This window comes from Pongo pygmaeus, chromosome 10 (assembly GCF_028885625.2).
Source record: "Pongo pygmaeus isolate AG05252 chromosome 10, NHGRI_mPonPyg2-v2.0_pri, whole genome shotgun sequence".
In the NCBI taxonomy this organism is placed as follows: Eukaryota; Metazoa; Chordata; class Mammalia; order Primates; family Hominidae; genus Pongo; species Pongo pygmaeus.
The window spans coordinates 43,741,622-43,768,466 of NC_072383.2; the positions used below are offsets into that span (position 1 = coordinate 43,741,622).

General features: G+C 39.2%; 1 protein-coding gene across 21 annotated transcripts in view; it reads right to left on the reverse strand.

Annotated features, from left to right (window-relative positions):
• Positions 1-26,845, reverse strand: part of SLC38A1 (solute carrier family 38 member 1) — an 86,153-nt gene that overhangs the window by 6,073 nt on the left and 53,235 nt on the right. For all 21 annotated transcript variants that reach the window (XM_054442437.2, XM_054442434.2, XM_054442436.2 and 18 more), the window contains 11 exons: positions 19,006-19,079; positions 17,480-17,572; positions 17,103-17,184; positions 16,035-16,117; positions 14,500-14,558; positions 14,265-14,381; positions 12,973-13,052; positions 11,099-11,199; positions 9,499-9,617; positions 8,802-8,943; positions 8,603-8,700 (listed from right to left, as the gene is read on the reverse strand). In XM_054442437.2, coding sequence (XP_054298412.1) covers positions 8,603-8,700; positions 8,802-8,943; positions 9,499-9,617; positions 11,099-11,199; positions 12,973-13,052; positions 14,265-14,381; positions 14,500-14,558; positions 16,035-16,117; positions 17,103-17,184; positions 17,480-17,572; positions 19,006-19,079 — 1,048 coding nt within the window. The remainder of the gene's footprint in view (positions 1-8,602; positions 8,701-8,801; positions 8,944-9,498; positions 9,618-11,098; positions 11,200-12,972; positions 13,053-14,264; positions 14,382-14,499; positions 14,559-16,034; positions 16,118-17,102; positions 17,185-17,479; positions 17,573-19,005; positions 19,080-26,845) is intronic.

Consider the following 26,845-nt stretch of genomic DNA (forward strand, 5'->3'; position numbering starts at 1 on the left):
GAAAAAAAATAGAACGGTTTTTCCTCTCCCTTTGTGTCCTCTCGTATTCAGAGTTTGTCACAACCATGGCTGAACTGTGAGAATCTTTCTAAAATTTTATGAATCTGATTCTGCAAGGATGGGAAAATAGGAAAAAAAAAAACAAAAAACAAGCTAAGCAGAGTAGTCCTCTATGTCCCATTCTTTGACTTCATGGTCACCTCAAGTGTATGTATCCATTCTACAAATAACTGGGTATCCTTATGGCTTCTCTCAAACTAAGATTACAACCAAGGGGGAAAAAAAGGCCTTAGAAAATATCCAGGTCATTTTGTTATTCATTACCTACCAACCTAGCTTATCACTGGCAAGCAAACATTTCTGTTTGAAAAAGTGGAAAAAAAAATACAAAAGCAAAATAGATTTGATTAAGTGAAATAGGAAACCGGTGTCAAAACCTGAGTTACCTGAAGGGCTGATGAAGGCCATAAGTGGACAGATGATGATATGGTTTGGCTGTGTCCCTACCCAAATCTCATCTTGAATTTTAGCTCATAATTCCCACATGTCATGGGAGTTGCCTGGTAGGAGGTAATTGAATCCTTGGGGTGGGTCTTTCCCATGCTGTGCTCATGGTAGTGAATAAATCTCATGAGATCTGATGGTTTTATAAAGGGGAGTTCCCCTGCACATGCTCTCTGCCTGCCACCATGTAAGATGTGACTTTGCTCCTTGTTTGCCTTCTGCTATGATTGTGAGGCTTCCCCAGTCATGTGGAATTGTGAGTCAATTAAACCTCTTTCCTTTATAAATTACCCTGTCTCAGGTATTTTTTTTAATTATTATTATACTTTAAGTTCTAGGGTACATGTGCACAATGTGCAGGTTTGTTACATAGGTATACATGTGCCATGTTGGTTTGCTGCACCCATCAACTTGCAATTTATATTAGGTATTTCTCCTAATGCTATCCCTCCCTGGGCCCCCCACCCCACGACAGGCCCTGGTGTGTGATGTTCTCTGTCCTGTGTCCATGTGTTCTCATTGTTCAACTCCCACCTATGAGTGAAAACATGCAGTGTTTGGTTTTCTGTCCTTGTGATAGTTTGCTTAGAATGATGGTTTCTAGCTTCATCCATGTCCCTGCAAAGGACATGAACTCATCCTTTTTTTATGGCTGCATACGATTCCACGGTGTACATGTGCCACATTTTCTTAATCCAGTCTATCATCGATGGACATCTGGGGTTCCAAGTCTTTGCTATTGTGAATAGTGCCGCAATAAACATACATGTGCATGTGTCTTTATAGTAGCATGATTTATAATCCTTTGGGTATATACCCAGTAATGGGATTGCTGGGTCAAATGGTATTTCTAGTTCTGGATCCTTAAGGAATCACCACACTGTCTTCCACAATGGTTGAACTAATTTACACTCCCACCAACAGTGTAAAAGTGTTCCTATTTCTCCACATCCTCTCCAGCATCTGTTGTCTCCTGACTTTTTAATGATTGCCATTCTAACTGGTGCGAGATGGTAACTCACTGTGGTTTTGATTTGCATTTCTCTGATGACCAGTGATGATGAGCATTTTTTCATGTGTCTGTTGACTGCATAAATGTCTTCTTTTGAGAAGTGTCTGTTCATATCCTTCGCCCACTTTTTGATGGGTTTTTTTTTTCTTGTAAATTTGTTTGAGTTCTTTGTAGATTCTGGATATTAGCCCTTTGTCAGATGGGTAGACTGCAAAGATTTTCTCCCATTGTGTAGGTTGCCTGTTCACTCTGATAGTAGTTTCTTTTGCTGTGCAGAAGCTCTTTAGCTGAATGAGATCCCATTTGTCTATTTTGGCTTTTGTTGCCATGCTTTTTGTGTTTTAATCATGAAGTCTTTGCTCATGCCTATGTCCTGAATGGTATTGCCTAGGTTTTCTTCTAGGGTTGTTATGGTGTTAGGTCTTACCTTTAAGTCTTTAACCCATCTTGAGTTAATTTTTGTATATGGTGTAAGGAAGGGATCCAGTTTTCTACATATGGCTAGCTTTCTACATATGGCTAGCCAGTTTTCTCAGCACCATTTATTAAATAGGGAATCCTTTCCCCATTTCTTGTTTTTGTCAGGTTTGTCAAAGATCAGATGGTTATAGATGTGTGGTGTTAATTCTGAGGCCTCTGTTCTGTTCCATTGGTCCATATTATCTGTTTTGGTACCAGTACCATGCTGTTTTCGTTACTGTAGCCTTGTAGTACAGTTTGAAGTCGGGTAGCATGATGCCTCCAGCTTGTTATTTTTGCATAGGATTGTCTTGACTATGCGAGCTCTTTTTTGGTTCCATATGAACTTTAAAGTAGTTTTTTCCAATTATGTGAAGAAAGTCAGTGGTAGCTTGATGGGGATAGCATTGAATCTATAAATTACCTTGGGCAGTATGGCCATTTTCACGATATTAATTCTTCCTATCCATGAGCATGGAATGTTCTTCCATTTGTTTGTGTCCTCTTTTACTTCGTTGAGCAGTGGTTTGTAGTTCTCCTTGAAGAGGTCCTTCACATCCCTTGTAAGTCGGCTTCCTAGGTATTTTATTCTCTTTAGAGTAAATGTGAATGGGATTTCACTCATGATCAGTTGTTTGTCTATTATTGGTGTATAGGAACGGTTGTGATTTTTGCACATTGATTTTGTATCTAAGACTTTGCTGAAATTCCTTATCAGCTTAAGGAGATTTTGGGCTGAGACAATGGGGTTTTCTAAATATACAATCAGGTCATCTGCAAACAGAGACAATTTCACTTCCTCTTCTCCTAATTGAATACCCTTTTTATTCTTTCTTGTGCCTGATTGCCCTAGCCAGAACTTCCAACACTATGTTGAATAGGAGTGGTGAAAGAGGGCATCCTTGTCTTGTGCCAGTTTTCAAAGGGAATGCTTTCAGTTTTTGCCCATTCAGTATGATATTGGCTGTGGGTTTGTCATAAATAGCTCTTTATTATTTTGAGATATGTTCCATCAATACCTAGTTTATTGAGAGTTTTTAGCATGAAGCACTGTTGAATTTTGTCAAAGGCCTTTTCTGCATCTATTGAGATAATCATGTGGTTTTTGTCATTGGTTCTGTTTATGTGATGGATTACATTTGTTGATTTGCATATGTTGAACCAGCCTTGAATCCCAGGGATGAAGCTGACTTGATCATGGTGGACAAGCTTTTTGATGTGCTGCTGGATTTGGTTTGCCAGTATTTTACTGAGGATTTTCCAATCAATGTTCCTCAGGGATATTGGCCTAAAATTCTCTTTTTTGTTGTGTCTCTACCAGGCTTTGATAACAGGATGATGCTAGCCTCATAAAATGAGGTAGGGAGGATTCCCTCTTTTCTACTGATTGAAATAGTTACAGGAAGAATGGTACCAGCTCCTCTTTGTACCTCTGGTAGAATTTGGCTGTGATTCCTTCTGGTCCTGCACTTTTTTTGGTTGGTAGGCTATTATTTATTGCCTCAATTTCAGAACCTGATATTGATCTATTCAGAGATTCAACTTCTTCCTGGTTTAGTCTTGGGAGGGTTTATGTGCCCAGGAATTTATATATTTCTTCTAGATTTTCTAGTTTATTTGCATAGAGGTGTTTATAGTATTATCTGATGGTAGTTTGTATTTCTGTGGGATCGGTGGTGATATCCCCTTTATCATTTTTTATTGCATCTATTTGATTCTTCTCTCTTTTCTTCTTTACTTGTCTTGCTAGTGGTCTATCAATTTTGTTGATCTTTTCAAAAAACCAGCTCCAGGATTCATTGATTTTTTGAAGGGTTTTTTGTGTCTCTATCTCCTTCAATTCCGCTCTGATCTTAGTTATCTCTTACCTTCTGCTAGCTTTTGAATTTGTTTGCTCTTGCTTCTCTAGTTCTTTTAATTGTGATGTAAGGGTGTCGATTTTAGATCTTCCTTGCTTTCTCTTGAAGGCATTTAGTGCTATAAATTTTCCTGTACACACTGCTTTAAATGTGTCCCAGAGATTCTGGTACTTTATGTCTTGGTTCTCATTGGTTTCAAAGAACATCTTTATTTGTGCCTTCATTTTGTTATTTACCCAGTAGTTATTCAGGAGCAGGTTGTTCAGTTTCCATGTAGTTGTGTGGTTTTGAGTGAGTTTCGTAATCCTGAGTTCTAATTTGATTGCACTGTGTCTGAGAGACAGTTTGTTGTGATTTCTGTTCTTTTACATTTGCGAAGGAGTGTTTTACTACCAATTATGTGGCCTATTTTAGAATAAGTGCAATGTGGTGCTAAGAAGAATGCATATTGTCTTGATTTGGGGTGAAGAGTTCTGTAGATATCTATGAGGTCCGCTTGGTGCAGAGCCGAGTACAAGTGCTGGATATCCTCGATAACCTTCTGTCTCGTTGATCTGTCTAATATTGACAGTGGGGTGTTAAAGTCTCCCATTATTATTGTGTGGGAGTCTAAGTCTCTTTGTAGGTCTCTAAGGACTTGCTTTATGGATCTGGGTGCTCCTGTATTGAGTGCATATATATTTAGAATAGTTAGGTCTTCTTGGTGAATTGATCCTTTTACCACTATGTAGTGATCCTCTTTATCTCTTTTGATCTTTGTTGGTTTAAAGTCTGGTTTATCAGAGACTAGGATGGCAAGTCCTGCTTTTTTTTTTTTTTTTTTGCTTTCCATTTGCTTGGTAGATCTTCCTCCATCCTTTTATTTTGAGCCTATGTGCATCTTTGCACATGAGATGGGTCTCCTCAATACAGCACACTGATGGTTCTTGACTCTTTATCAAATTTGCCTTTCTCTGTCTTTTAATTGGGGCATTTAGTCCATTTACATTTGAAGTTAATATTGTTATGTTTGAATTTGATCCTGTCATTATGACGTTAGCTGGTTATTTTGCTCGTTAATTGATGCAGTTTTTTCATAGCGTCACTGGTCTTTACCATTTGGCATGTTTTTGCAGTGGCTGGTACTGGTTGGTCCTTTCCATGTTTAGTGCTTCCTTCAGGAGCTTTTGTAAGGCAGGCCTGGTGGTGACAAAATCTCTCAGCATTTGCTTGTCTGTATTTTATTTCTCCTTCACTTATGAAGCTTAGTTTGGCTGGATAGGAGATTCTGGGTTGAAAATTCTTTTCTTTCATAATGTTGAATATTGGCCCCCACTCCCTTCTGGCTTGTAGGGTTTCTGCAGAGAGATCGGCTGTTAGTCTGATGGGCTTCCCTTTGTGGGTAACCCAACCTCTCTCTCTGGCTGCCCTTAACATTTTTTCCTTCATTTCAACCTTGGTGAATCTGACAATTATGTGTCTTGGGGTTGCTCCTCTTGAGGAGTATTCTTTGTGGTGTTCTCTGTATTTCCTTAATTTGAATGTTGCCTGCCTTGCTAGATTGGGGAAGTTCTCCTCGATAGTATCCTGAAGAGTGTTTTCTAACTTGGATCCATTCTCCCCGTCACTTTCAGGAACACCAATCAAACGTATATTTGGTCTTTTCACATAGTCCCATATTTCTTGGAGGCTTTGTTTGTTTTCTTTTCACTCTTTTTTCTGTATTCTTGTCTTCTCACTTTATTTCATTAATTTGGTCTTTAATCACTGATATCCTTTCTTCCACTTGATCGAATCGGCTATTGAAGCTTGTGCATGAGTCTCGAAGTTCTTGTGCCGTGGTTTTCAGCTTCATCAGGTCATTTGAGGTCTTCTCTACACTGGTTATTCTAGTTAGCCATTCATCTAACCTTTTTTTCATGGTTTTTAGCCTCTTTGCGATGGGTTAGAACATGCTCCTTTAGCCCAGAGAAGTTTGTTATTACCAACCTTCTGAAGCCTACTTCTGTCAACTTGTCAAACTCATTCTCCGTCTAGTTTTGCTCCCTTGCTGGCGAGGAGCTGTGATCCTTTGGAGGAGCAGAGGTGCTTGTTTTTTGGAATTTTCAGCTTTTCTGCTCTGGTTTCTCTCCCCATCTTTGTGATTTTATCTACCTTTGGTCTTTGATGTTGGTGACCTATAGATGGGGATTTGGTGTGGAGGTCCTTTTTGTTGATGTTGATGCTATTGCTTTCTCTTTGTTAGTTTTCCTTCCCACAGTCAGACCCCTCAGCTGCAGGTTTGTTGGAGTTTGCTGGAGGTCCACTTCAGAATCTGTCTGCCTGGGTATCACCAGCGAAGGCTGCAGAACAGCAAATATTGCTGCCTGATCCTTCCTCTGGAAGCTTCGTCCCAGAGGGGCACCCGCGTGTTTGAGATATCTCTCGGCCCCTGATGGGAGGTGTTTCCCAGTCCAGCTACATGAGGGTCAGGGACCTGCTTGAGGAGGCAGTCTGTCTGTTCTTGGAGCTCGAATGCCATGTCGAGAGAACCATTGATCTCTTCAGAGCCGTCAGACAGGGACGTTTAAGTCTGCAAAAGCTGTCTGCTGCCTTTTTTTCTGCTACGCCCTGCCTCCAGAGGTGGAATCTATAGAGGCAGTAGGCCTTGCTGAGCAGCGGTGAGCTCTGCCCAGCTCATGCTTCCGGGCCTCTTTGTTTACACTGTGAGCTACTCAAGCCTCAGCAATGTTGGATGCCTCTCCCTGCATCAAGCTGCAGTGTTGCAGGTCGATCTTAGACTGTTGCACTAGCAGTGAGCAAGGCTCTGTTGGCATGGGACCCACTGAGCCAGGCACAGGAGGGTATTACCTGGTCTGCCAGTTGCTAAGACTGTGGGAAAAGTGCAGCATTTGGTCAGGAGTGTACCGTTTCTCCAGTTACAGTCTGTCACGGCTTCCCTTGGCTGGGAAAGGTAAATCTCCTGACCCCTTGCGCTTCCTGGGTGAGGTGATGCCCCACCCTGCTTCAGCTCGCCTTCCATGGGCTGCACCCATTGTCCAACCAGTCCCAATGAGAGGAACCAGGCACCTCAGTTGGAAATGCAGAAATCACCCGTCTTCTACATCGATCTTGCTGGGAGCTGCAGACCACAGCTGTTCCTATTTGGCTATCTTGGAAGCAAACTCAGGTATTTCTTTATTAGCAGTGTGAGAACAGACTAATACAGATTACTAAATCCAGAATCCAGAGAACACAAGATTATAAGTTCCTTGTGCTTGAGCATGTTCAGTGAGAGTGCTGCAGGGAGAAGGATGATGCATTCTGAGAGCCAGCAGGGCTGGACTGGAAACTGGAGGAAGAGAAAGAGCTAAGGAAGGAGAGGAGCAAATTGGGGGTTGACATGGCTGCACATGGCATACCATCCCGGGTCCAGTCTAACACCCAGTGGTCCTTACACAGATGGAGCCCTTGTCTAATGCCATTTGGCAGACCCTACTACTAGTTTCATTATAGGACCAGGGTTGGAGAGGCTCCGAATTCATGGGCAGCAGGCCTCCACCATTTTCAGATTTAATCTGAATATATTGTCCTGTTGTGCCACAGTGACTGCTTCTTCCTCTCTGTCCTCATTAAGCCCCTACAGATAAGGCTTGAAAGGATTTGGGAATTAAGGCTTCAGGGGTGATCATGTTGGGGAACTGGATGCTCTACTAGCATCAGTGCTTCTTTTCCTAAATGCACAGGGATGACCCTCCTGCCTACACCTCTCATCTGGATCTGTTAACTCAGGTAACAGGTACAATTGCAGTGCTTACACTAGCTGGGAGGGCAGCTGAGAAGCCTTCTCCAAGACCAAGCAAAATGGAGCTCCAGAAGGGACGCAGGTAGCAGCCACTTCACCCCTGCTTCCCTCACTGTCTCCAAGTGCACCACCTTCAAGATGCCCTTGAACTTCACCAGACCTGGAAACAAGAATCCCAATATAGAAAGGTAGTTTTTGAATCCAGGTCTGTTGTTCTAAAGCATATCTGTCAAATAATAAAAAAGACTATTTAAGCTAACTCAGACATTTTAATTAAGGCATTGCATGTTCCCTGGGCTGTAGGGAAGAGTTACATGACTAGAAATCATATGGAAACAGTGGACTGCATAACATCTGTGAGTCCCTCGTCACTTCCTCTCTTGCTGAAGACTAGACACTGTCCTATAGAGACACAGGAGGATGAATGTCCATTCTTCTGACTGGCCATGCCCTGGATCAGAACAAAAGCTGAGGCACAATAACAGTAAAACCAGAGGGCCGGGTGCGGTGGCTCATGCCTGTAATCCCAGCACTGTGGGAGGCCGAGGCGGGCGGCTCTTGAGGTCAGGAGATCCAGACCATCCTGGCTAACATGGTGAAACCCCATCTCTACTAAAAATACAAAAAATAAAAATAAAAAAGAAAAAAATTAGCCAGGCATGGTGGTGGGCGCCTGTAGTCCCAGCTACTCTCTGAGGCAGAAGAATGGCATGAACCCGGGAGGCAGAGCTTACAGTGAGCTGAGATTGGGCCACTGCACTCCAGCCTGGGTGACAGAGTGAGACTCCATCTCAAAAAAAAGAGTAAAACCAGAAAAGATATTTAGAGGGACGGGAGAAGATTCTGATATGATATTTTAAATATCTCCCAAGCAGCAAAGCTACAGGGCTTCTGCCTCCTTTCAAGGCAACTGAAAGTAGTCTTGATAGAGAGGTGGACTATTTATTTTGTAAATTTAAATGGAAAACTAATCAGAAAAGTTAGAGTGGCTGGCAAGAGACATACCCAAATTCTTTGAGTTCCTTTATCTCCATCCTGGTCTGTGATTTTTAAATAAAGAGATGAAGGAAGAATGAAAATAAGCATGTTAGCAGATGTAACTCCTGTAAAATAAGAAAAAAGAGAAAGTTTAGCATTGCTATTGTGAAAATTTCCCTCCAAACAGCTACTGTAGAATGACAAGCAGAAAGTCATGAAGCCATACCTACAACTCCAAAAATATCCTTCATGGAGGGTATGAAGATCACCAACAAGTTGATAACAACCAAGAGTATGCAGGTAACCACGGTATGACGACATAAATTAAACTTTGTTTTCTTAGCCAGTTCAAATAAAGATGAACGAACCTGCAAGAAAAGAAAACAAAGATTCTGTAAGTGCCTACAGCATGCCAACATTGACATTTCTCCGCAGAGTAACTGATTTATTGGTGCACACGAATTCATGAAATGTTTTGTAATGCCTAGTGAATTTATAGATAGCTTAACAGTTTTGGAAGTATGGGGGATTGACTTAAGAGGGAAGTATTTTTATTTATGAGTTTTCTTGTTGGGGGGTGTAATTTCTGTCTTTGGTTTATCTAAGACTTGAGTGTTCATTTCTGTTCTTTTTATATTCTCTCTTCATGTCTACTGAGATTTGAACATTTTATTGTCATTTCTTTGTAAAGAACAGGGTCAGATTAATTAGAATGGAGATTCACTGCATCAGAGGCTCCCTGACACACTGAATGCCACTTGCTTTTCAAAGAGCCTGAACCGAGTCTTGGGATCTTTCCCAGATGCAGATTCAATAACCCAGGAAAGTTACCTGGGGCAGGCTTTCTCTGCAACGGGCTCCTGCAGGCAGAAGGAAAGCCGAGACCTCAGCTTTTCTCATATTGCACAGAGGCCCTTACTCACCGTGAAAAATAACACCGGCACTGTGAGGATCACAGCAACAATGACAGCCAGCCGCACTGTCAGGATGAGAATGTCATCTTTACTCTGATATTTGTGAAGGAGGTCTGACTGCACGTTGTCTAAAATGAGGGAAAAGCAAGAGGGTTTTAAAAGGAGACAAAGTATACAGCTGAATGACAGTTTTTCTGAACAACAAAGAATTTGTAAACTAAAGGGCAAGAAAAGCAATGTTTTGAAATGTCTATTAAAACAATTAAGTTGGAAAGAAAAATCTCTATGTAAGACATGCTCCACTGTGCATATGTGACGTAGCAAAGGAATTTAAAGTAATCACTAGAAGAAGCTACATGGAGTGGGAATGCTTAATTTAGACTAAATTAAACCTAGGAGTACACTGGGCTTGAAAATGAAACATACAGTTGAAACACGAAGCTGCTCTTAATCTAGACTTTCCCTCCACTCTTCAAAACTAAACACTTAAAAATAGCTAAGCCTTTTTTATTTAATCCAAGAGTAATAAAAGTATTTGGTGTTCTATTCTATGTGAAAAATAATGCATTTACAAAGAAAAATTATAGCTTCAACAAGACAATAGTGAGACTTCAACTAACATTAAGTTCTCCGCCTCTCTCTCCCTGTACCCACTCCAGCCCTGCAACTCTGTATGCACCTTAGCAACACCATTTTTATGTAAAAATTAAATATGGTATTTATGAATTCATTAGACAATGCTATTCTCTATTGCTAGTGAAAACGATAATAATATCTGTATAATCAGAGTAGCCTTTTTCTCCAGGCTGAATTAATAATTTTTAAATGTGTTTAATTTTGAGACATTTGTGTTTATGAAAAAAAGTCCCAAAGAATTATTATTTAGTAGAGAAGATTGTGAAATACATATATATATATATACACACACACACATATATATACACATATGTATATTTAAATTGGGTCCTCAATTATAAAGATAATGAAAGATGTTAAACAAAGCTTCAGGATAATTTGAATAGGAGAGGATGAAGAAGCAGTAAAAGCCGGTAAACTGCTCATTCAAGGTCAGTAAAAGTTACATATGAAAACTTGTTCCCTTTTTCAGATTTCATTTTTTAAAATTTTCTATCATTCCTTTGGATCTTTGCAAGGCTCTGACTTCCAGTGAACAATTAGAAGTTTCATTTTTAATTAACTCAGAGTGTCATGAGTGTAGCACTCCGCTCTTTCTCACTTTCAGCATCTGTCTCTGTCTCTCCATTCTATTAATGGAATCTGACCCAATTTGCAGTGTCAATTAGGAAAGCCTTCTCTGATATAGTTTTAAACCTTCCTCAGTAAAGGTAGCATGCTTCTAAAATGCAATTTCTTTTAAGGACACTGTTAGGAGAAAAAAATTATAAATATTGTTTTAGTAATTATTTTATTTGGCAGTCTGCATGAACATGTAAAGATCACCATTGCTTTAAGTAGAAGAAAAAACTAGAAAAACCAATGGATAGCTTTGTTGCTTTCTTTGCCTTTCATGTTAAAAGTTATTTCAACACTAATTTTTACTAATTTGTTTACAAATACTTATATTTATGTACCAGTAGAAATTACTTACCATAGAATGTCAAGTAGCCAAAAATGGCAGTCAAGAAGTACATAACAAACATGGCGAAAAAGGAGATGTTTGAAACCATCTGCATTTTTTTCTGTGATCGGCTAAAAACAAATAAATGTTAAAAATTAAAAATCATATCACTGAATTTAAGCGCCAGTGTTAACATTGAAGAATACTAATTTAACTTTGCTTCTATCAGGTTAGGGAAGATCTGAACAGCTGAAATTACCCCTAGCAGTTATGCCAGTTGAAAATAAACTCTCTTATACTGAATTGGTATTGAGGGTGAGATCTATGGGACTACACTCCCGTTAGCGTTCTTCCCCATTCTTTTAAAAGAATATCGAGTTCTCATCAGAAGGGCAGACAGCATTTTTTTAATATTTGTGCTTGATATTATCTCCACACTAGCTGGGCAAAGGAAAAAAGGCAGAAAAAAATCAATGCTGTTCTCCTCGCTCCGGAGATTCGTGGCAGAGCTGGAACTTGACCTCAGGTGTTCTGTCTCTAAAGCTGCTGTTTTAGGTTCTGATTTTCCCATTAGGTGGCCTCAGGGATGCACCTGGAAGTCTGTAGGTCTCCAGCGCACCAAGTGGCCAAAAGATCACAGCTGGAATGATGAAGGGCTCCATCTCTCAGGTCAAGTTCACTCTGGGGTTGGGATGACCCTCTAAGTTTCTTTAACTGCCCAAACAATTAATCTGCAAGGCTTGTATTCAATAAATAACAGACCACAGATAGTCATAACATTTGGTTATGTCATAACAAGGAATCCGGGATGCCATGGGAGTATGGAAAACAAGAAAAACGGAGAAGTAGGCCGGGCGCGGCGGCTCACGCCTATAATCCCAGCACTTTGGGAGGCTGAGGCAGGCAGATCACCTGAGCTCAGGAGTTCAAGACCAGCCTGGGCAACATGGTGAAACTGTGTCTACAGAAAATACAAAAGTTAGCTGGGTGTGGGGGCATGTGCCTGTAGTTCTAGCTACCTGAGAGGCTGAGGTGGGAGGATTGCTTGACCCTGGGAAGTTGAGACAGCAGTGAGCTGAGATCACACCATAGCAATAGTCTGGGTGACAGAGGGAGACTCTGTCTCAAAAAAAAAAAAAGTAAAGAAAAATTGAGAAGCATATGCTTGAGAAAATTAAAAACTAAAACTAAAAGCTGAACTATTAAAAGATGCCAAAGATATTTCAAACTGGAAATAAATATTGATATTGTCTATCTTTTCTAGTTTTTAAGATACGCTATGGTAACTATTTTTGTTTATGTTTGATAACCATAGGCTAAAAAGAGACATGAAGAAGTTTATAAGCAGGCCTTAATTTTCTCAAAACCAGCAATCAAAAATAAATCAATAAATCCATAGAATTTTCTTAATAGTTAAAAATGAACAGCAATATTCTCTTTTCCTAGTTTGTGGTCTTAACATTGATTTCTTATTGTCTGATTTACTAGCCTTTTCACCCAAACCCACAGGCAAATCAGAGACGATGTATTTAGCAGTTTACAGATAAATCTGAAGATTATCACCCACTTGCAAAATACGCATACGTAATGGAAAGCAACACAAATACTTAAACTTTCCTCGGTGATACAATATTTGAAAAACCAAATTAATGAAAAAGCCCACATGGTTGGCTACTTTTTATGTTTATGGCCCCCCAAAATACTGCAAGTTTCTGATTTTTCTTGCTTTCTTGTTTTTTAAAATACAATGCTTGTTTAAGAACGGCACAATGTGAGTAAATATTGAAGCTGGGTGATGAATCCGCTGACGTTCATTAGAAAAGTCTGTTTATTTTAATTGCATACTTGCCTATTAATGAGGGGATGTAAAACGATTAAGATAAAAAATTAAACAAATTTCTTACTCTTTAAGCTCACTGTAAATTGGCAGGACTGACGGGTGGCAGACAAATGCAAATGCAATGGTGGGTAAAGCATACACGGTCTATTTGAGAGAAAAGAACAGACATTAGGAAAAACACTTTTACCATAAAAATGACACAGCTCCAGTATTTCTGAGCTGTCTTTTTATCTCACAGCTCTTCAGAATCCCTGGATTATTCGGTTATTAGGAAGGTTTTGATCTCTAAAATAGAAGCAGCTTTTCTAAGAGAGCTTATCTAGCTCGAGCCATTAGCCACTTGTCACAGAGGGACTTCAGATTTGGCTCACCTATGGTGTATTTTATATACTCCAGGTATACAACACCCCCTGTTTATACAGCATGAGCCAGTTACATGGCACTTTTCCTAGGATAGCTCGCTGGGTCCCCACAGCAATCCCAAGCAGTAGGCAGACTGTGGCTGTTCTCCTGGCTCCCTCCAACAGGTCAGGCGACTGGCCCAGCACTCCCACCTCTAGTTTACTGCTCTTTGCTCTACATCAGGTGCATGGAATCGGACTTAAAAGATACCCTCTGAAAAGAAAATCTGTTCCATATTGCACTACTTTGGCTATATCCTTACAATTAGAGAGAAAGAGAAAGATCGCGATCTATTTAGTTTTCTTAGATAAGGTTCTTTGAAACTCTCAAACTCAATCTAACTTCCTATGCAAAAAGAAGTGAAAACTAACCTATCTTATGCCCTAACTCTGCTGATACACTATGCTAGGCACATTCTAACAAAACCTTGTAAGATACAGAATAGAATCCTTATTTTTACTCAAGGGGGTTGGGTGACTTGCCTGAGGATTCAAATCCAAGCCTGACTGACTCCATAATCCTCTGTTTCCCATTGTATCAACAATATTTTAATAGTATGAGAGTTTTTTAAGTGCCAGTTTGTGGTGGCATCTAAATTTCAACTGTGCAAGCTGAGGAAGTCTGCAGTATTCCTTTCTGTCATCACCAGAAGAAGGGGGCTAAGGATGTTATTAGTCTATTTTTGAAGTATCACCTAGCACTCTACACAGGAAAAGCTGAGACAATTATCTAGAATGGGATTTTGACAGAGAATGCTTAATGGTAAGAGAGAGTGTAAAATATAATATTTGTATATTTCTCAAGGATCTCTACATAGATGTGTAATCTGGAAGCAATGGTATCATGTGTTCTTTTGAGAACTAATACGTTCAAACCAGTGCAATTACAAGCATGAGAAATAGAATGTCCTTAATAAAAATGCTTGTTTCATCTGCAAAGGATCAGGAAACTTACCTTCGAATTGAAAGTAACATATTTTGGCGTACACGTGTCAGCATTTGTTGAATTAGCACTTATCGTTGAATTTAGCTCTGGAACGATGCAGGGAATTTGAAATTTCTTGTAAATAACCTGGTATTAAGAAGTATAGCAGAAGCAATACGGACTTTAGTAAAGCCAAATAATGAATAATTATTACATGCCATTGTACTATCACAAAACCAAACCAGCCATTTCAGTCAGCACTTACCACTATTAGGAAAAAAACCATACAGCTCAAGGAAAATCCACTAGTATAGCCAAGATACCCTTTAAAAAAAAGTAAAAAATAAATTATTTCATTTTTTCCATTTTTTAAAAATGGAAAAACATCATAAACTGTTATTATTTCAAAATTCCTCACTTATTTCAGTGCATTATTTGAAGCATATTTTAGAGATCCAATAATAAACATACATGCCCAAGTGAATACAAGATTTATTATTTGACAGTGCTACTTTATTTGGCAAAAAAAAATTGGGCTCTGAATAAAAACATTATATTATGTGTTTTGATTCCAACTCTCCCTGGCACACTAGAGAACACAGATTCCCAGAATCCAGCAGAAAAGAGCCTTCCAATTTTTGCTGTAAGTCTGTGTTGGTGGACTCTGATGGAGTCCTATGGGCAAATCCATTTACTCCTTGATCCCCTCAATAGCTCTTTATTATGCACTTATTGTGTGCATACTGAATGTCAGTTATAATACTTTTCTCCCCAGATGAGAGAGAGTAGATGAAGCGAATTTCTAGTGGTAAATTGAGTATCTGGGGCTCTTCAGTATCTCCCCTTAGAATGCCTAGGAGATCTCCAATTGCCACCATGACCTCCAGAAAGGTAGAGTTAAGTAGCCTCTTGGGACTGCATTATTTTCAACCCTGGGGAAGAGCTTTTCTCTATTTAACTGAAAAGAGCTACCTCTATAGGTACAGAAAACACAGATGCAGAAACCAGAAAATTAAGTAGTTAAAAAAAATCTATTTATAAACCTCACAGAACAACTACAGAGTTGTTTTGTTTTGTATCCAAAACAAAAAACTGGGGCTCACAATTATTGTTTGGAGAGCTTTTATCCAAACTTCTGTTTGAATTAGCCCAGAATTAAAGTAAATACATTTTGCAGGTTTTTGACTAGATGGCAGTCTGGCCACATTATTCAATGTATGAAATTCCCTTAACATCAGGCATCCTTGTCTCCAAATACAAGCATAAAAACAAGTAGTAGATCAAAGCCAAATGGATACAACTTGGAGATTATCCACCGTTTCTGACTTTTGATTTCTCTCTCCCACTTCGAAGAGAAATAATTGAGGCTGGTTAGACTCTCTAAATTTATAATACTTGTGAGTATAAATCTAGGCAGCTTTCTGTCTCCATATTAGATTTGAAAATATATTTATCTAAATAATGAGGGTATTTAAGACTTCGTATGATGAGAATTCCATTTCTGGACTTTTCTTAGAGTAGCATATAAGTTGTACTATTGAAAATAGCCCTGTCTGTCCTGGCCCCAGAACCTCCCTTCTCCCCTCCACAGCTCAGCAGAGGGATTGTTGAGGAGGTCACATACTGACTATTATTTTTATCCAGTATTAAAGTTGGGACTGATTAATACTTGCAATTTATCACGCACTTAATCTTTGAGTGCATGCAGAGGGGAAGCAGAGGGCAACGCTGTCCATTTTTATTCAGTTTCTGATTCACTTGGGCACTGCAGAATATGATAAAAACAAAATCTGTCCTTACCTAAGTTCTTCAAGAGACACAGAGGGAGAATTATGCCAAAGGTAACTATCACCACCAGAACGCGGCCATCCACATACCAGGCTCTGAAAGGCATTTAAGTGATTAGGTTAAATTTTTTTAGAAAGTGACTTTTTTCCCCTCCAATGTAAAATTTCATGATATGTATTTTTATTAATTTTTACTATATGCATTAATTTTTAAAATCATTATTCAGGTCTTATCCAAACACTTTAACCCAGCCACTACTTATATACTACAGCTTCACTCCCATGTAATGGAAGAGGGAATATTGCTGGTTTTTTTTTTTCCCATTGGCTAAATGTGACATTCTTTTGAATTATTTACATGGTTTCAAAACTGAATGCATACATTTCATTCTGTCAGATTACAATTTGTCCTATCAATTATTTAAAGAGAAAGCTCCTTTTTGTTTTGCTGGGCTAGTATCAGTGAGAAACAAGTCACCACAGGTAGGCATTTCTCTCTCCCTGATTCCTTGGATTTGACCTTGAATCCTGAGAACACTAGAAACTCTGGCTTCTACGATTCTCCCTTGAAAGAAAACAGAGAAACTAAGACTGACAAGAACTGTTAAACAAGAGGGAGTCAAAACACAATTGTGCCAAATGTAGCTGCAACATTTTCCAGGGTTATCTATATCTTTAATGAGGTTGGCTCATGTAAATTTTGCCCGCAAAATGCTATGTCCCTTCTTTAAGCAAGAGGCTAGGGTCTTAATTTTTTTTGCATGTTCCACTTTTGTGTTAAAAATACTCCATATATGTTCTATTTCACAGAAACTAGATAAAGATTTCAGGCTTTTGGGAAAATGCAGTATCTACCGCTCACAGCATGACAGACAAATCTACTTTTCAAATGTGCATATTCAAATGGCTCTCCTGCTTTTTTCATTTATATAGCCCCAAAGAAATTTATTGTTGAAACAAACAAACAAAAAGCAGCCTAGGAAAAACTTTCTGCAATATTCATAAACCAAGAATTTTGATTAGCCCATATTTAAATTAAAAACATTTTAGTTATATCATAAAAAACTGGTCTATAACTTACGAAAATGTCTCTTCCTTTCCCATTAGAAACTTTATGGCAGAGGGTAGTTCGTTTTTTACGATGAAGAGGTAGCTCAGCATTGCTGAAGGAAAATGAGAACATTTTTAGAAAGAAGATACGAAGGCTTATGTTGCAAGCTATATAAAAAGTTATCAGCCCGTTCTTAGACCAACCGTCAGTAAGACATAAAGGCAACTTCAGCTACTCTAGCAGGATTTGTGGCTTTAAATAAGTGACTGCTGTCTCCGCTTTACTTTCTCTGTGCCATTTTAGCAATGAGGATGATAACTGCTTGAATTATGTTAAAATTCATGTGGCCGCTCAGCCACCAGAATTAGTTTCAAGTTATGTATATTAGAAAAGCATGTTCTTTTTACCTCCAGTGTTCTGTAGAGAGGTGGCTCCAAAGATTACGAACTTCCCTGTGGTGCCAAAGACTTGTTCCCCCAGCTTTTCATACACCATGCAGCCTATTTAAAAATCAAATTTAAGAACACAAGAAATGACAGGGTTCAGAAAGTTAAAATAGTCAAGATTTTGTCATTCTATTGACTGTTCCCCAAGTTACTATGTGCCTTTCTCAAACTCACACAAATAGTCATTTTGGCCTTCAGGGGTTAAGGTATCCTCATTACAAAACAAACTCTTGACATTTTAGAAAGTGAGACGCAACCATCATTTCTCCTTTTTCAAGCTGGCTACCAGAGCATTACAATTAACCTATTAGGTCATAACGCTTATTTTTAACTACCTCTATCTTACAAAGGGGAAATTCCTTCTATGATCTTTTTCTTCAGGTCTGGTATATACAATTAAAATACATATTTGATTTAAACAGATCCTAATGGTTGAAACAAAAAGATTCCTTTTGAATTAATGACCTGAACTGATTAGGCTAACAAGGAATTATCTTAATAACAACCCATCAATGCCTCCATGTTCTAAATGTAATAACAAGCTTAAAAACATTTTAATAGCCATGACATACAAAATCTAATTATTCATAAAATGTAGTTCAAATACATGCAACTCACAAAAGAGAGCAGAAGACTAATCTGTCAAAAGCATAATTTGTCTGTAGCAAAATTTGAAAGTGTTCGACTAGCTCATCTCAATAAATACTAAAACTCTAAAGCATTCACTTTTTAAAAAATGTTTATATTTCTTTATAACTGTTCAGTTCATGTTTTCAAAAGGTTCACGGAGAGCAATATGGGACAGGCTATAATTAAACCTTTGTTTAATCTCTCATAAGACTAGTGTTTAAACTAGACAGTGGTTAGCTCCTCAATTTATTATAAAATGTTCCAGTTAAATGGAGTCATGTATATACAATAATAGTTGGCCAATGTGGTTTTAGCTAATGTAAAAGTGAAAGAATTACAAACATAATCCAGTGTCCCAGAAATAGAAAATAAACACTTCAGGTATTACACTGCCCAGAGTACTTGAAGTCTCTTCATAGCTTGCTCACTCCCACATTGCCTCAGGAGTAACACTTTCTCCTTGGAATACACACAGGAGAATGAAAGGTCTGTTTACTTTTAAAACTTTGGAAGCTATAATATAAAAACATGGAATCTTTGTTCTGGATTTATAAAGACCTAAGGAAAAACTGAAGCTTTTAAAATGAAGTCATTTTAAACTAGAAAAACAGGTATAACTGAGGGTTCACTTTAAGTGACAACATTATTTCCTCATTGTCCATGACAATTTAATTTATATTTTGCTGCAACTGTTTCTCTAGATAAATACTCCCTAGGTCTTCCAATCACTCTAGGTCAAAATAGTCTTTCTTTTTAATAATCAAATTGCTGTACAGAAAGAACATCATTGTTCCATAATGCCACCATAAAAATAATTCACCCTGGTTTTAACAAAATCAAACATGTCCTCAGCTTACCTGTTTCTTTTGAACAGATCAATAGGAGGTTTATTGAATATATAGACAGCAATGTCACTGAAGTCAAAAGTACCCTAAAGCAAAGAAAATAAATCTTATTGTAATATCTAGAAAAGAATATATTCTGGCATTACAGTTTAGAAGGGCAAAGGTTTATTTGTATGGTTAACACTATTTGTTAATAGTATCCAAATTTTGGAACCTATTAGTCATCCCTGCTTTAAAATCCTCAACAAAAATGTCCTACCAAATAAAGAAGTGCTCATTAGAATCTGAGTAACAGATCAAATCCTTTATGTAATTCAAAGCCCAAATAGCTCTCTGGGAGCATTTCGGTTGAGATGACTTTAAAACAACATTATGAAAGAAGGCTTTTGTAGTCTATGTTGCACTCTCTGTTACATCCGGGTGAGAAAGTGTGAGAATGGGGTGGGAGGGGCGAAGGGAAAGGCTGGCAGTGACCTTAGGAGAATGACCACCTGACTTTGGGCAACTTGCTTAACATTCGCATCTCTGGATTCCTTGCCCATAATATAAAGATACAAGCCAAATGATGTCTAGGGTTCTTTTCATCTATTACTTCATGGCTATTTTAAAATCTATATATTGGGCTACTAATGTAATTCACTTTTTTTGCACCTGGTTCCTCTTAGATGAATAAGCACTGCTTGCTAACCAGTGAGAAAATTTGACAATCAAGTATAATGAAAAGACTTTTTTGAATGATGAACTCATGTTTTTGTTTTAGTACATCTGGCTCATTATCAAACCCTTCTCAAGAAAAAGTGCAGTAAAATGATGTGGGAGATTATATAGATGATTTCTGAAACATTTGGTTAAAACAGACATGATAATTGAAAATAAAGACTATTTATTAAAAAAGAAGAAAAAAAATCCAGTCCCCATATGAAACCGCTCACTTCCTGATGTGGGAAAATATATCCCTAGAACAATACATTACTGCAATTGACTCTACGTTTGAGTCATTAAAGGCAATTATTTTTCCACCAAGTGCTGTCGAGAGGCACTTGGCACATCATGCTGTTCGCTCTGCGTGGGCTGCATCCTCCTGGCCCTTCCCCCTCCCAGCACACCTGTTGAAGGCTGCTGTAGGCCCCAGCTCAGAGGCCAACTCCTCAGTTGCCTTCCCTGGCCCCAGGCAGAATGACTGCTCCTCAGCTGTCTATGATCCTACAGCACTTTATTTCTCCTGCATATGGGGCAGCCATGAGGGGATAAACCAGGAGTACGGAATGGTCAACAGCAGAACAGATGAATTGCCAGAAACTGGACAGCAAACAAAAGAGAGGCAAAGCTCAGCAGAGGCAAAACGAACACTAGGAGAAAGAACAGAAGACCTAACACTTTGGTTAAAGGCCCAACTGATCTGCCAATAAAGAGGAATTTAGGTTAAGATATGATTGGTAAGGAAGCACATTCAGATCTATACTTATTTCCCTAAAATCCTTGAGTGAGGAGGCTGATTGATATGGTTTGGCTGTGTCCCCAACCAAATCTCATCTTGAATTGTAACTCCCATAATTTCCACGTGTTGTGGGAGGGACCCCGTGGGAGATAACTGAATAATGGGGGCGGTTCTCCCATACTGTTCTTGTGGTAGTGAATAAGTCTCACAAGATCTGACGGTTTTTTTATAAGGGGAAACCCCTTTCACTTGTCTCTCAATTTTCTCTCATCTGCGGGCAAGTAAGATGTGCTGTTAGCCTTTTGCCATAGTTGTGAGGCCTCCCCAGTCACGTGGAACTGTGAGTCTGTTAAACCTCTTTTTCTTTATAAATTACCCAGTCTCAGGAATGTCTTTATCAGGAGCATGAAAATGGACTAATACACTGATTAAGAGGGTAGGTCTCTTATTATCTCTTCAGGTTGAGGGGTGTGTGAAATGGACAGCAAGCATTTATTAGCAAACCCAGTAGTTCTGAGATATGTAATGGAACAGGATTTGATATGCTCTGCCACAGAATAAGATATGGGACCTAATTGTGGCATGATTTTTTTTCCCATCAAGTAAGATAAGCAATATTTATGTCAAAGAAGCAAGCTTTCAGTTTCTTGCAGAGTTCACTTGTTTTGAGGGACACAATACTAAGTAGCCACTTCTACACGAACATGTGACAGGCCCTAGAGGATTTCCGTGTGGCACAGAAGAGCACAGGCTTCCTAGTGGGGTAAAATGAGTGACATCTTAGGATGAGCCAGATGCTATTCTGGAGTGACCATGTGCCCTGTTGGGTCTACTCTGCTGAGACCAAAGGGATTTTCCCATGGGCCCAAGGCTAATGTATAAAGAGTATGACCTTGTAGGAACTATCTATGTGCCTAGCAGGAGAGGATAATTATGAATATCTACATAATTATTTACAAAAGGCCCTAACCCTGGAGAACTCGGTATTTATTAGCAAAAGAAACATTCTAAGGAAACATTTGCTGTGTTCCCTCAGTCAGTAGCCCCTGCAACCACGTGGTTCTTGCACATGGTTGTGTCTTAACCAACCTATGCGTTGAATCTCTTTGCAGATGATGCTCAGTGGCATCTGGCCCTTTGAGCATCATAAACTGCTATCCCCCCTTTTCAAGTAGGAGAAAAGTGTTGATTAGGGAAGATTTTAGTAGTGTTCACTTATCTTCTTCCCCCCACTTAAACACAACAGAATGGGGTGCTCCCACAGTGATGAAAACAACCCCCTCCCATGTTTAAGAGACATAACATTGCACCCCAGTGTACTTAAAGTCTGATAGTTTTTGCCTTTAACTGTCTGATCTGCAAAGACTCTCTTCTTAGTCCTTTCCCAAATGTATATCTTCTCTTCCAAGACTGAAAATTAATATAAAGCAAAACCCCCTTTTCTATCAGATCACTAAGAGGCAAACTGTAAAGGTAAAATTCTAAGAGTACTTTAGCCTATACAAGAATCTGGCATTAATAGGATTAAAATTTAGAAAAGTATACTTCCTTGTTCAGATTCTTAGAAAGAAGGAATATGTTGTCTAACTGACTCTAATAGAACCTAGAAAGGGTTAGAAAAATCAAATCATAAATGTCTTGAGACACAGAAACCATGACATCTAAGAGAAAGAAGAAAGAGGAATAACTGGAGAGAAGGTATTGACTTGTTTGAACACTTCTATTTAGAGCATGATTATGCCCCTAATTGTCCAGGTAGATATTTGTACATATAATTATGGTTTCCTGGAAGAGAAACACATGCTGGGATTCCTGTGTTAACACAGAGGAACACAAGTGATTTCTTTTTAAAATTTCATCTGGATATAATTTAAGCTTCAACATTGTTAACCACCGACCACAAGTATTAATATGGCTGGGGCAAAAACTGGTTGCTAAAAAAGGTGTACTTACATGGGGACTACAGATCAGCAATTGATAATAGGGCTGCCAAGGTATTGATATTTCAGACTTATGTTGATCTTTGAGAGAAGATCTAGAGCATGTAATTGTACATGGGTCATGGGGAAGGGGTGGCAAGAGAGTTAGAATTGCGAATAATATGGTCAGGAACCTTCAAGAGTCTTTGAGTCAGCAACATTATGAAAGATGTGGTGCAGGACATTCTAGTAAATTTTTGAGTCTTCTGAGAAGAAACTTGGAATTCTAGACTCCTGAAGCAGGGAGAGACTTTCAGAGAGAACCTAGTCCAGCACAGGATTTTTATCCAGGACAGGAAACCTTTATGCTCCATGCCAACACACAGGCATCCAGGTCTGCAAAGTGTCTTTTAAAAGGGGACATATTATGCAACCCATTCTGTTTCTGAAAAGTTCTGTGCTTGGAACTGAGGCTCAGCTGAAATCACTGTCGCTACTTCTGTCCTTGGGTCCTCATTTTATCTTCTGGACCTATTTGAATCTACTTGAAATCTAACACCTCTCCTACCTAACAGTCCTGAGGGTGCTCATTTTAAGATTGTGCTCTTTAACTCAAACATCTTTAATTCTTTGAACTGTTCATCTTGTGATGAAGTGTTTGGGCTGTTTACATCTCAGTTATGGTCCAGTTCCTCAACCATCCTTTTTAAAGGCTGTGTGCTGAGATGAACACAATGCTATAACATCAGATTTGGTCCAAACAGCGCAAAGCATGATAGGATTTTTAATTTCTCTGAGTCAGACATCTTTCTTCTTTCAAGGTAATCTATTTTGGAATTCATTTTTACGGCAACCACACACTTTTCATTCTTTTTGAGCTTCTGGTGTGAATGCTACTAGGCCGTCTTCCTGATTCTATCTTGTGTACTTTTTTTGTTTGTTTTTGAAGCTAAGTGCAAGTCCTATATTTGTTTACATTACATTTTATCTTTCAGGTCTCATGATCTCTTCTTAAATTGTCGATCCTTTTTACTTATATATTAACCACTGCATCTAACTTCATATCTTAAGTGTACCTTCATCCAAGTCACTGGCATCAACTTTGAATAGAACAAGACCATCTGGAAATGGCCCATTGTCCAGCCAACTGCTTGAAGCCTGGAAGTCGACCTTATCTCTCACCCATTCCCTCATCCTTTATATCTAGTTCATTGGCAAGTGCCCTATCATTTCTATCTCCAAAATTTATCCCAAATCCATAGGCATTTGTTCCCATCTCCACTCTAGTGTGAGCCATCGTCTTTAATTTCTGGATAACTGTGATCATGTTTACTTGTCTCCTCACATCCATCTTCCACCCAGCAGCCAGAGTAATCTTTTTATTTTATTGCTTTATTATGTGTCTCCATCACTAGACTGTAAGACAGACCATGACAGTTTAATTCAACTATTTACCTATTTACATTCAACATCAAACACACACATAACAGAGTCTTCGCTGAGAATCAGTGAATTTAGAAACATTAGAACCTCATTGGCAAGTTATGTGAGACTATGCCAAATATCTTAACTAAAATCAAGACTCCCTCTATGAAGATAGTCCCGTGATCTACTTAGCTCACCTTATCTCAAAAGATGATATTAGTTTAGTGACTATTTAGAAAAACTGTTGGTTTCTACAGAGCAATCTTTTCTGCAGTCATTGCACATAAACAAGCTGTTTAATAATTTTCCCTACACTATTTCTTGGCATCTACTTTTTTGCCATTTTTGAAAGTTGGGATTAAATTAGCCTATTTCTAACCCTCTGGGGATACTCTTGCTTTCCATGATTTTTAAAAAGATTTCTGATAGTATCTTAGACAAAGTGGCATGAGCAAAAAAAGAAAAAAAGAAAAAGATTTCTCACAGTGGTCCTAGATATATTTACTCTTTTTGCTGCAAGAAAATTTTGACTCATCTTTTAAGCAACGAACATCTAAACATCTATTTAAAAAATGTTATTTGTCAATGTTTTGAATCATATTAACAGAATTGTAATCATTTGGTCTTCCATAATTTACCCAAAGATTATATGAATAATGTTATTATTTTCATATTTAAAAGTACCATATGCTAATAAAGTGGAAAGCTGTGACAACAAATAAAACCAAAACATTTAATGTGATTGAAATGTTCTACACCGTGATTGTGGTGGTGATTTCACAACTGTATTTGGGTAAATTTAACAAACCTCACCCTTTAAATTGGGGAATTTTATTGTATATAAAGTATACCCCAAAACAAACAAACAAAAAACCAACCAACAAACAAAAACCAACCTCAGGACACTTTAAGGGAGATAAGACTATATTTTAAAAGCCTAGCTACACAGCAACAAATCATATGACATCCTCCCAACACAGCATCAGAACCTTTGGTAGGGGTGGAGGTAAAGCAGCCGTCACTGCATCAGATCCAGAAATAGCTCAGATGGGGGTGTTTGGGACTGCCTTGCAGCTGAGTGCTTTCAACTCCTCCAGGACCCATTCCTCCCCAAAAAAGAGAGAACCGTTACCAGTCCTCCCTAGCATGACTCTCCCTTGCAAAGTTGAAAGCAGCTATTCTCAAACTTTAACGAGTGTGCAAATTAGGATCTTGTTAAAATGGATGGGTTGGGACCTGAGATTCAGCGTTTCTAACAAGTTGCCAGATGCTGCTGCTGCTACTGGTCCACTGACCTCCCTGGAAGCAGCAAGACTGAAAGCCCTAACCTCTGGCCCTGTGGTGTATACATTCCAGTTCTTTCTGTTTCTCACTACACTGTGCTGTGCATCATCTGCCACACTGTCTGTGGTGAGGTGCTGTGCCAACACTGCAGCTCAGTTACCTGTAAACACAGACCCCACGGCTACCCAGGTAAGGTGGCAGTGAAGAATAGCACTTACAGCTGAATCATTCTCATTGCTGTGGGATGCTGACTAGCTTCCAGTGTGAAAAGTAAGGTCTCATCTACTTCCTTTGGTTGACTTCCTCAAGCATTATTTTTTTTCTTGAGACAGAGTCTTGCTCTGTCACCCAGGCTAGAGTGCAGTGGTGCAATCTTGGCTCACTGCAACCTCTGCCTCCCAGGTTCAAGCGATTCTCCTGCCTCTCCTGAGTAGCTGGGATTACAGGTGCATGCCACCACACCCAGCTAATTTTTGTATTTTTCAGTAGAGACGGGTTTCACCATATTGGCCAGTCTGATCTCAAACTCCTGACCTCAGGTGATCTGCCCACCTCAAGCATTATTTACTTCAGCAGGACATATATTTAAATATTATTTTCAACCTCCCCTCCCCCATGTTTCACTCCTTCCAAAAGGGATCTGAGGCTTACTAAATTATGTAATTCTTCCTCTTCTAGATCCAGTTAGAAGTGTAAAACTTTTACTATCCTCAATTAAACAAGCAGGCTAGTACATATAAAAACTCCTTGAGCTGGAGTAAAAGTGGTCTTTATTACTAGTCCTCCTTTGATCTATCACTGTCTCCTGTTAACCCACAGCCCTCACTCCAAAACTTACAGACATACTGCTTGTTGAGGCAGAGTATTTACAAGAAAAATTTAAAATCCAGGACAAGGAACGTAGACAAACCATAGGAAATGCATCGGTTCTGGGCTAGCCTATCTTTCTCCACCCCTTTCTGCTATTGCTGGCCTCTCCCTCACCCTCTTCTACCTCTTACTTCCAGTCTACCTTTCTCAAGGGTCTCAACCCTCCTGCATCTTCACCTTGCACTTTCCTGTTCGTCTTTCATCTCCACCAACTCTCCCTGCTTCTCCATCCCACCCCCAGTTATTCTAGGGGAAATATCTGTATAAAGATTTGAAAACACTGTTGAAGAGACTAGAACATTAGCTGAAAATGATGGAGGGGCTGGACTGTGGGGAGGACCCAACTGAGAATGCAGACCAATAATTTAGTGTTGCCGTGTCTATGTGGTTGGAAAGCTCAGCTTCAGGGGTTTTCCAGGCAAGTGTGACAGCCAGCCAGTGGAAACAGGAAGCAGGGCATGAGTAGAAGGTTTAAGTGAGGGACCAGAGGCTCTCAGTGAGGCTTGAGGACAGGAATAGTGGTTTCTGGCCTAGGGAAGCAATGCCAATGGAAGACTTAAGTGGTGAGGAAAGAGACACAGAAGAATCCTGGCCAGGCACGGTGGCTCACACCTGTAATCCCAGCACTTTGGGAGGTCAAGGTGGGCAGATTGCCTGAGCTCAGGAGTCCACGACCAGCCTGGATAACATGGTGAAACCCCGTATCTACATTATCTACTAAAATACAAAAAATGAGCCGGGCATAGCGGCGTGTGCCTGTGGTCCCAGCTACTCGGGAGGCTGAGGCAGGAGAATTGCTTGAACCCGGGAGGCGGAGGTTGCAGTGAGCTGAGATCATGTCACTGCACTCCAGCCTGGGTGACAGAGCGAGATGCCATTTCAAAAAAAAAAAAAAAAATCCTTTGTTTAATGAGAG